At 38.2% G+C, this 10749-nt stretch overlaps 3 protein-coding genes across 4 annotated transcripts; 2 read left to right on the forward strand and 1 right to left on the reverse strand.

The window, feature by feature from the left end:
- Positions 1 to 3624: 3624 nt before the first annotated feature.
- On the forward strand, positions 3625 to 5955 carry LOC119071404. The gene has a single exon (XM_037176282.1). The coding sequence runs from the start codon at positions 3625 to 3627 to the stop codon at positions 5953 to 5955; it is 2331 nt and encodes a 776-aa protein (XP_037032177.1).
- A 661-nt stretch (positions 5956 to 6616) lies between these two features.
- On the forward strand, positions 6617 to 9091 carry LOC119071271. The gene is made up of 4 exons (XM_037176136.1): positions 6617 to 6834; positions 8132 to 8604; positions 8666 to 8764; positions 8825 to 9091. The coding sequence occupies exons 1-4, from the start codon at positions 6685 to 6687 to the stop codon at positions 9036 to 9038; spliced, it is 936 nt and encodes a 311-aa protein (XP_037032031.1). The 5' UTR covers positions 6617 to 6684; the 3' UTR covers positions 9039 to 9091.
- LOC119071337 (WAP, Kazal, immunoglobulin, Kunitz and NTR domain-containing protein) lies at positions 6853 to 7911 on the reverse strand. 2 transcript variants are annotated; one of them, XM_037176222.1, is made up of 4 exons: positions 7774 to 7911; positions 7318 to 7374; positions 7081 to 7254; positions 6853 to 7016 (listed from the first exon to the last, which is right to left on the reverse strand). In XM_037176222.1, the coding sequence occupies exons 1-4, from the start codon at positions 7775 to 7777 to the stop codon at positions 6916 to 6918; spliced, it is 336 nt and encodes a 111-aa protein (XP_037032117.1). In that variant the 5' UTR covers positions 7778 to 7911; the 3' UTR covers positions 6853 to 6915. The 2 variants fall into 2 exon arrangements, with proteins under 2 accessions (XP_037032117.1, XP_037032118.1); XM_037176223.1 differs by having other exon boundaries at positions 7084 to 7254; positions 7774 to 7904.
- Positions 9092 to 10749: the final 1658 nt, after the last annotated feature.

Below are 10749 nucleotides of genomic sequence, written 5' to 3' on the forward strand. Positions count from 1 at the left end.
TTAGGGCTATTTCCTTCATTTCTGCATATTTAGTATATTTTAGTATATCAAGTAGTATACTTGACGTTTCGTATATCGAGTATAATCCTATAAGCTTGACAACTGCCATCTGGAAGAAACCTTTTCTTTTTACGCGACGGATTTTGATCAAACAAGGAGTCCGACAAGGTAATTAGTTTTCCAATCTGCTGAGCAAAATATATGTTAAAACTAATGAAGTAAAAGATTTTGTTTGAATCTGCCGAAAAAGCTCAATTCTTTCTTCTAAAACGTAAACGGTTAAAATAGCATTTATGATTATTCAGCATCAATCAAATTATGTAAAACGTTAGCACCTCCTGGCAATGCAATCTAGAAAATCTCAGTCAATGCCAATGTTACATATATCGAGGCAAAACAATCGATTTTTTTTGTATCAATACAATTTCAAAATATTAATACTTTGCATCCATCACATGATGTTTGTTGTAAATATTAAATCAAAACCACAAAATCTATTTAATGTATGTAAATATATTCATTATTAAAGTCAATATTCAACATTGAATCATTACGAATTGCATATTGTCTCTCGAAATTTGAATAAACAAATCGAAGAAAACATTTCGTCTTCTTGACTGGTACTTACTTAAATAGTTTAGAAAATATCGTGTAGCACACAGTCTTAGTAAATTCAATAACTAATAGTGTGTCAAAGAAGACTGACTATCTTGTTCAAATATGCCTTAAGAACCCTACACCTCAACAAGTGGGTGCTATCGTTAGTTTATCGTCGATGGCCATGATAAATAAGCAATTTCAACTTTTCTAAAACAAGTCATATGACTTCTGTTGTCGTGATTTGCAATGGAACCTACATTAATTAGTGTTTCGTAAAACTTTCTTTGCCTTATGGAAAATATTGTGATTTGATCACTGAAGTGGAATATTTAGACAAACGTCGTGGGATATCACGGAAAGATTCAATCATCGAAAGTAAATATAAACACGGACAGAATAATACGACCAGGAAGTCTGAGAAATCACAGAATAATGTTTTTCTCAGATTGTAGTTAAATGCGTGATTCATGAAGTTAAACTCATAGAAATGGCTAATCATCTGTTATTATCAACTAACACGATAAATACTAGGGCCCACTTAAGGGTAGGTCCTTTGACTGATGAAGGTATCAAAAGATGATGTGAAATTGATGACTCAAAATGCATTAGCCCAAATTGGCCCTCCCAAGGGAACCTAGTATGGTAAAGTTTGAAAAAAGAATGTCTGTTACGTTGCAGATAATCAATGATTATTAATTATCAATCGAAATATGTCTGTCAGTGTGCTGCTTTTTACGAGCTCATTCTTCGTCGATCGTAACGATCGTAACAAACTTTTTGAGAATCGCTTCAGAATTACTGTAGTTATGGGCCATCAAAAATTCAGGGTAATAATCTTTCAAGAATAACTCGATATTGCCCATCTAGGAACTTGATCTCAAAAATTTTATTCCCTATCTATTCAAACCAAAATTTGCAAAATCGGTCCGAATTTGGAAATTTCGATTAGAATTTTTGAAGTTTTGAAGTTATCGTGCCATCAAATATCAGTCAAAAATTCTTTTAAGAATTACTCTCAGAACATTCGGGCGATATTGTTCATCGACGAACCTGACCTCAAGAATTCTCATCTATTGAAACCAAATTTGTGAAAATAAAAATCGGTTAAGAATTATTTAAGCTGTCATGCCATCAAGCGTTCAGGTATTTCAGTATTTTACGCTTTTAGTTAACATTTAATAGTCATTTCACATCATAAAGCCGATCATAGTGAACTTCAAGACGCATTTTCTGACATAAGACCCTTCACTTAATAGTCAAGAGAATAAGCAGTTTGCTCTAATCACTGTTTGAAAGGCCCATTACAGCTTACTCTAACGTTTAATGATATCTCTTATTGATGTTTGGATTAATATATTGAACACTAAACACCAAAGATTAAATTTTTGTTTGACGAACGAGGAAATGATGACAAATCGTCGTTCGATTTTGTAATTGCCGGTCGGTAACAGAAATTATTTGACCAGAGGAAAGATGGTGATGCCTCTAGTTGTTGTATTGCTTACATACGCGACCAAGAATGAAAACAAAGATTACTTGTTGTTGTGGATGCCTTGCATTCGACCAGAGTTACTGGTCATCTTCATGGCTGTTTATTTAGAAAATTTCAGATTAATTAACACTTTTTCTTGCTTTCAATAAATTAGCAACTTACGCTAATGTTCAATATTAAATATCACAGACAATTGCCGTTTAGTTAAGTACTATTTGGACAAAATGTCCAACTTCTATTATCACACAGTGACTAAAATGTAAACAATTTGGCGTGACTATTATGTAACGAAATGTCATTACTGTCTAAACATCTGTTCTACCGATTCAAAGGATTGTTCGCTTTCAGTTGATGATGTGTGCAGTGGTGTCGGACTTCTGATGTTTTGGTTCCTGAGACTCTTGCCAATCATTTTCTTTTTGATCAGGTTGTACACAACCGGTGAGACATGTTTCGCATCTTTTTTGAAGTTGACCACGGATTGTTCATTGAGAATTATGTGGTTCGCTTCATGAATCTTTAGCAAGCCTCGGGTGCGCACTTTACGAAGAATTTTTGCGCTATTGAAGTCGAACTGGTGTTGGGTTGTACTTACATGTCTGACCAGCGCCGTTTTTGTCGGTTTCTTGGCTACATTCGCCACATCCTTTTCATGCTGGCTACATCTTTCCGAAAGGCAACGGGAAGTTTCACCAATGTAAGATACCCTGCACTGGATGCATGGAATGCCATAGACTACGTTGGATTGTTGTGCGTCTTCGACCTTGTCTTTCATATTCGTGAAGGCTTGCGATACCTTGCAAGGTGGCCGGAAGGCTAACTTCAGCTGTGGTGCGTGTACTTTCAGTTGTGTTTTGATGGTTTCCGAGACTCCTTCAATGTATGTTATTCCAGCGTATCCCAATGCTCTTTTCGGGTATTTTGGAGGCGGTGTTGTGGTCATCTCCTTAAAGCTGATTTCTTTCGGTTCATGCATAGTGGAATTTGCCAGAGGTCCTTTTCGTTCTGGTGGTTTCGTAGCATCCAAAAATGGGTAGCTTTTCTGTTCACGGGAAACGTTACCAAATTTGTACTTGTTCGTGACCTCACTAACCATTTTATCAATCATTTTCGGTGGAAAGCTGTTTTTTGTCAAAATCTGTTTGACCGTGTGCAGGTTGCTTTCGTGAAACGAACGGTGACTTACCGAGAACACTCGCTTGATGAAGGACTTAGCGACATTTCGGACCATGTTTTTCGGATGTTTTGCATGGAAGTTCAGAATGCGATTGGACGCAATGGCCTTGTGGTACCAATTCGTTTTGAGCTGGGTGCCTTCATTGTACACTTTCAGGTCTAAGAAGTTGATGGAACGGGTGGTCATGTCCTGAACTTCGACAGTGAACTGTACATTTTCATCGTAGCTATTCAATTTGTTCTTCAGAGTCTCAATCTTGCTTTCAGGGATTGACGTGAGGTGATCGTCTACATATGTGGACCAAAAGTCCGGATCAAGCTTGAGGTCTTCGATAGCTCGGTTCACAAATTCCTCGATGACCCGTTCGACCAAAATTGGTGCAAGCGACGAGCTAATGCGAGCTAATGCAAGAGTACACCAAAAGTTCGTCAGACTCACCCAAACGCAAGATCATCCACCAGACATCCAAGTGGATGACAGCTTCATCAAAAATCTCACAGATGTGGAGATTCCACAGGATATGCGTACCGTTCTCAGCTTGGGCCCGAAATTTTCCATCGAACCGAACACAGACCCAATAATCGATCTTGCCTCTGACGTCGAACTAGCAATACAACGTGAAGTACCGATCGAATCACAACGAACAGCGAGAGGAGAAGCTGTTTACTCGATTGCGAAATTTTCAAAGCAAGTCAAAAAGCTGACGCGAATTGATAGATTTCTCCAGAGAGCCTTCAAGAAAACTAGAGAATTCCTCCAGCAACATCCGAATCTAATGGTATCCAACAGTGACAAAGGCAACGTTACCATTATATCCAACAAAGAGGACTATCATCGCAAAATAGAAGAACTGCTCAGCGATTTGGAAGCTTTCACACCGATAGAAACCGATCCTACGAAGACAGTGGCCAATGCGTTAAACCGATGCTTAGACAATTTGTATAAAGCCAACATTTTGCAAGCTAAACTGAAAACCAGTCTGAAAACGTTCAATGCCATCCGGCCCAGACTGTTTGCTCAGATAAAGTATCACAAAGAAGGTAATCCTGTACGACTCATCGTATCAACTGTCAATTCTGCAGCTTACAAAGTGTCGCGTTTTCTGGCTACCATACTAAGGAAATCATTCACCTCGAAGTATTCAGTGAAAAACGCCCAGCAATTCGTCAAGCAGATGAAAGGAATCAACATAACGGCTGGAAACGTATTGGTGTCTTTTGATGTGGTCAATTGCTTTGGAAACATCCCAACGAAGCTAGCACTCGAAATCATTAGCCGAGATTTCCACCTGGTCGAAGAACACACTCCGATACCCAAAGACAAATTCATGAAGATGCTCGAAATCTGTCTGAACAAAGCCAACTATTTCACATATAAAGGCAAATGCTATCGCCAAAACAGAGGCATGTTCATGGGCTCGTCGCTTGCACCAATTTTGGTCGAACGGGTCATCGAGGAATTTGTGAACCGAGCTATCGAAGACCTCAAGCTTGATCCGGACTTTTGGTCCACATATGTAGACGATCACCTCACGTCAATCCCTGAAAGCAAGATTGAGACTCTGAAGAACAAATTGAATAGCTACGATGAAAATGTACAGTTCACTGTCGAAGTTCAGGACATGACCACCCGTTCCATCAACTTCTTAGACCTGAAAGTGTACAATGAAGGCACCCAGCTCAAAACGAATTGGTACCACAAGGCCATTGCGTCCAATCGCATTCTGAACTTCCATGCAAAACATCCGAAAAACATGGTCCGAAATGTCGCTAAGTCCTTCATCAAGCGAGTGTTCTCGGTAAGTCACCGTTCGTTTCACGAAAGCAACCTGCACACGGTCAAACAGATTTTGACAAAAAACAGCTTTCCACCGAAAATGATTGATAAAATGGTTAGTGAGGTCACGAACAAGTACAAATTTGGTAACGTTTCCCGTGAACAGAAAAGCTACCCATTTTTGGATGCTACGAAACCACCAGAACGAAAAGGACCTCTGGCAAATTCCACTATGCATGAACCGAAAGAAATCAGCTTTAAGGAGATGACCACAACACCGCCTCCAAAATACCCGAAAAGAGCATTGGGATACGCTGGAATAACATACATTGAAGGAGTCTCGGAAACCATCAAAACACAACTGAAAGTACACGCACCACAGCTGAAGTTAGCCTTCCGGCCACCTTGCAAGGTATCGCAAGCCTTCACGAATATGAAAGACAAGGTCGAAGACGCACAACAATCCAACGTAGTCTATGGCATTCCATGCATCCAGTGCAGGGTATCTTACATTGGTGAAACTTCCCGTTGCCTTTCGGAAAGATGTAGCCAGCATGAAAAGGATGTGGCGAATGTAGCCAAGAAACCGACAAAAACGGCGCTGGTCAGACATGTAAGTACAACCCAACACCAGTTCGACTTCAATAGCGCAAAAATTCTTCGTAAAGTGCGCACCCGAGGCTTGCTAAAGATTCATGAAGCGAACCACATAATTCTCAATGAACAATCCGTGGTCAACTTCAAAAAAGATGCGAAACATGTCTCACCGGTTGTGTACAACCTGATCAAAAAGAAAATGATTGGCAAGAGTCTCAGGAACCAAAACATCAGAAGTCCGACACCACTGCACACATCATCAACTGAAAGCGAACAATCCTTTGAATCGGTAGAACAGATGTTTAGACAGTAATGACATTTCGTTACATAATAGTCACGCCAAATTGTTTACATTTTAGTCACTGTGTGATAATAGAAGTTGGACATTTTGTCCAAATAGTACTTAACTAAACGGCAATTGTCTGTGATATTTAATATTGAACATTAGCGTAAGTTGCTAATTTATTGAAAGCAAGAAAAAGTGTTAATTAATCTGAAATTTTCTAAATAAACAGCCATGAAGATGACCAGTAACTCTGGTCGAATGCAAGGCATCCACAACAACAAGTAATCTTTGTTTTCATTCTTGGTCGCGTATGTAAGCAATACAACAACTAGAGGCATCACCATCTTTCCTCTGGTCAAATAATTAAATTTTTTTGATTTCATCACTTTCTTGCAACTTGCAATTAGCAAAAAGATGCAAGTTTCAGCAACTCATGAGGTATTACTAAATAATTACCTAAATTATACGCAGTAGAGTGAAAGTAGTGATAACATTTTGCCCGGCGTAAACATTATTTAGGCGAATTCCTGTTCCAAGCAGGTGCAGGTATTGGTAATGTTAAAATAACACTCGTTTATGTGACATCAAAAACTGCAATTTTGAAACTAATTTTTGTGTTCAAGTTGACCACATCCTACCCCCAGTTTCAATAACTATAACGAATGGTTCAGTTGACATATAAGACCTTTGTCAAAAACTAATTACCAATTAGTGCAGTTCATATTTACACAGTGTTCGTATCGAAGTAAAAAGAAAATGATAAAAATTAAAATTGTTATACTAGGCATTGCCATCGGTTTGGTCAGTGGACAAACTTTCCAACAAGTTCAAAATTTTCCTGCTCAAACCATACATTCACCACAGCGTGAAGTCCAACCAGAAATTCATATACAGTCACAGTCACAGGTATGCTAAAACTAAAACTTTGTTGCTGATAATAATTTTATTCGAAATAAATGGCAACATTAGAGTCACAATGGGAAAACTTTATGCTCGGACACATTTCATTCGTTTCGTTGATTTATCCAAATCACATTTCTCGTACGCATTGCATTTAACATTTCCACAGTAAGCTCCGGCTCCGCCAGCTGAAATTGATTTTAAAATTTCAAAATGGTACAGAAATTCATTGAATGAATATGATTTTTGTACTACTTCCTTTGTAGCCACTTCCAGCAGTGTTGGAACCAACTTTTGGCCTCACACAAGATTTATAGTTGCACAAGTTCGGGCAACATTTTCCACCAATGCTTGAGCATTCAGAGTCTTGAAGACATTTCGGCGAGCAAGATGTGTGTTGGCTGGATAGTGGACAGTCACCATTGACTGTTCAGTAAACAATTTTTTTTTTATTTTGACTCACCTAAGACTTCTTGAGTAAATACTTACTTGCATATACCACTGCAATAAATGTAAGACATATTCCAACAATTAACGTTAAATTTGCTGCAAAAAAAATAATTTCTTTCAGATTAAAGTTATTTACAGATCGGGAAGATAATTGCAGCGAAGTAGAATCAATGAAAATTAAATTAAATGACCATCCATTCAATTAGCCTTTAAATTAATGGCCGAAATGGCATTGCTGAAACTGAAATAACTTTGAATTAATTTTAATTGAATCGAAGAAGAATTCAATTGCACTCGGTGTGCTAATAATGCGCATTTCTTTTTTTCGAGTTTGAGAATTTAATTTTTTATTCCGATCTGACCTGATAACATTCGTGATTTTAATTTAACTTTTGTTGGATTGTTTTATCGGAATTTGATCAGTATTATTATGCGGTCAATGCATAATAAATTCCACCAAACAATTTGCATTCACCTATATGAATATTCACTTACCCATTCTGCTTTTTGTCGGTTGCAAAAATAAAAAAAAATTCCGAAACTAAAATATTTTTACGATTTTGAAACTATTTTAAAACCTCCGTTTGTGACTGGTTTGAATGTTGATCGATAACTGATGTTGGTTCGGTTGTTATTCAATATAAAACTAGACCCATTACACTCATACTACCTATTGTATATTGTCATACGAAATTTGCACGATCGTAGACACTGAAACAAGTTTTCTTTGCGCTGAAGCATAGTGTGATGGCATGGTATCGATATAATTCAACAAAAATTAATTGATATGCAAATTAATCTTAGTTCATAATGGCGGCAGCCTAATTGACTTTACAATTTTAATATTCCACAGCAAAGAGCATCCGATCTCAATGATGAAGTAGCTCGTAATTTCCGACTGTCGGTCGCCCAATCGATCAGAGATAGACAGAATCAAGGACCAACAAATATTGGCGGTCTGCCAGCTGATTATCCGGTAGATCCTTTGAATGATCCGAATATACCGATCGTTCAAATCAATAACCAACCCCTGCGGCAGTCACATATTTCTCGGCCTCGATCTCGTCCCCGTCTTCAACGAATTCGTGTCGAAGAACCATTGGAAGAGAATGAACCAGAAAATATTCCACAAGCATTTCTACAACGACAACAGACTCGTATCCCAGTTCCGAGCACACCAGTCAGACAACAAGTTGTCCATACTGATGAAGAGGACGCCGAAACTGCTAGATATTTGAGAAAACAGGCTGAGAATGCTCACTACAGTTTTGATTCGTCTGTCCAAGATACCATCAATGACCATGCAATTAGTCGTCAGGAAGTTCGGTAAGTAAACAATTACATTTTGGTGATTTTAGAGACCCTTTTCACAATTTGTTTGTGTTAGCGACGGTTTGGCGTTAAAAGGCATGTACTCGTACAGTGATGGTTTCTTCAGACGTACTGTCCATTACGAAGCTGATGAGCATGGATACCGTGTTACCAAGTACTTAAATTCATTGATATATTCGTACAAAGGGTACAATGTCTAACAAACATTTTTTAGGGAAGAGATTGATCCGATTGGTAACGGACCACAGTACAATCCCAGTGGTAAGGCCGATGTTTCGTCGTCTTTGATCGGCGAATACTCAATAACCGCTGATGATGTCCGTGACACTCGAGTCAAGAACCCATTACGACGAGAAGAATTCGAAGAGCCACAAATCAGGAACAGAGCACCAGAAAGAAAACATCGTTTTGAAGCTGGACGAGTTTAACAATGCGAAAGTGTTGTGCTGATAAAAACCAATAAATTGCTGTTAATTATGTTTTATAATGTGTAATTTCCTCTGGGACCACCAGTCAATGCAGAAAACGGAAATGAGCACGAAAATATTTATCAATTGATCGAGTGACCTCTAGCTAAGGTCATTTGATAAAGTAAAACTAGAAGCAGAAGATCTGCCACTAAACACTTTCAACAAAAAAAAACACCATTGAGTACGCTTGCCGTTCAAATGGGTTTTGTATTTTGTCGTCTTAGAAAATTTCATCATGTTCATGGTAATTCAAAAAATAATTCCTGGAAGATGATCATTTTCCACGACTTCTGAATTTTCATTCTGCATTTTCAATATCAGCCATTTTCACTTATTCGCCGTTTTTATCGGAGCAGCCTCGTGGGATTTTTCTACTGAATTTTCGTCCGCTACTGAGATTCAATTCTGCATTTTCAGCAATATCGGCCATTTTCACATATTCGGAACATTTATTCTGGAGCGTTTGTCGAATCACCATCTTTAACTTCTTATTTGACATCCTTGGATTTTTTTTGTCTGCTTCAACCACTTTCGGAGCAGCAATCACTGCGATTTCATTCTACATTTTCAGAAACATCGGCCATTTTCACATATTTGGAACATTTCTTCTGGAGCGTCTGTTGAATCACCATTTTTAACTTCTTACTTGCCATCCTTGGATTTTTTTTTGTCTTCCTCTTCCTCCTCCTCTGTTTCTTACACCACATCACCGTTCTTGTCGGAGCAGCGTGGCCATTTTCTACTGAATTCTCGTCTGCTTCAACCGCTTTCGGAACTACTGGGATTTCATTCTGTATTTTCAGCTATATCGGCCATTTTTACTTATTTGGAACATTTAGATGTCGTTCCAACGAATTATCACGGTCTGTGTGTGCTGAAATAAGCTGCAAATGTGGATTTTTTCTGATAGTTTCGATTTCTTTATGTGCACATAAAAAAATCGAAACTATCGGACAATGTGTCACTGCAGTTTCTTCTGACGCTCACATCACCGTTCTTTGTCGGAGCAGCCTCCACGTGGCCATTTTCTACTGAATTTTCGTCGGCTTCAACCACTTTCGGTTCATCCTTTTTTCTCGTCTTCTTTTTCGACTACTGTGATTTCATTCTGCATTTTCAGCTATATCAGCCATTTTTACGTATTTCAACATTTAGATTGTTGAAATAAGCTGCAACTGAGCCTTTTTTCTGATAAGTTCGATCTCTTCATGTGTGTTTCTGCAGTTTATTCTGGAGCATCTGTTGAATCACCATTTTTGGCTTTTTCTTTCCCATCCTTGAATTGTTCTTTGTCTTCTTCTTCCTCTTATGTTTCTTCCACATCACCGTTCTTTGTCGGTGCAGCCTCAACGTAACCATTTTCCACTGAATTTTCTTCGGCTTCAACCATTTTCGGGCATCATTTTCCTCGACTTCTTTTTCGACTACTGTGACTTCATTCTGCTTTTTCAACAATCGGCCATTTTCACTTATTTGGAATATTCAGATTTCGTACCCACGAATTATCACGGTTTGTAGACGTTTAGAGCGAGCTGGTAGTATCGGATTAATAAAACAAACTAATTTCACAGATGACAAGAATAAGTACATCTGCATTTCATACTCATCTGAATACTACCTTCATTTTACAGGTGTTCCTCATACTTTCGAATAGACTTGATAAAATTTT

This window comes from Bradysia coprophila (assembly GCF_014529535.1).
Source record: "Bradysia coprophila strain Holo2 chromosome IV unlocalized genomic scaffold, BU_Bcop_v1 contig_144, whole genome shotgun sequence".
Taxonomy (NCBI): Eukaryota; Metazoa; Arthropoda; class Insecta; order Diptera; family Sciaridae; genus Bradysia; species Bradysia coprophila.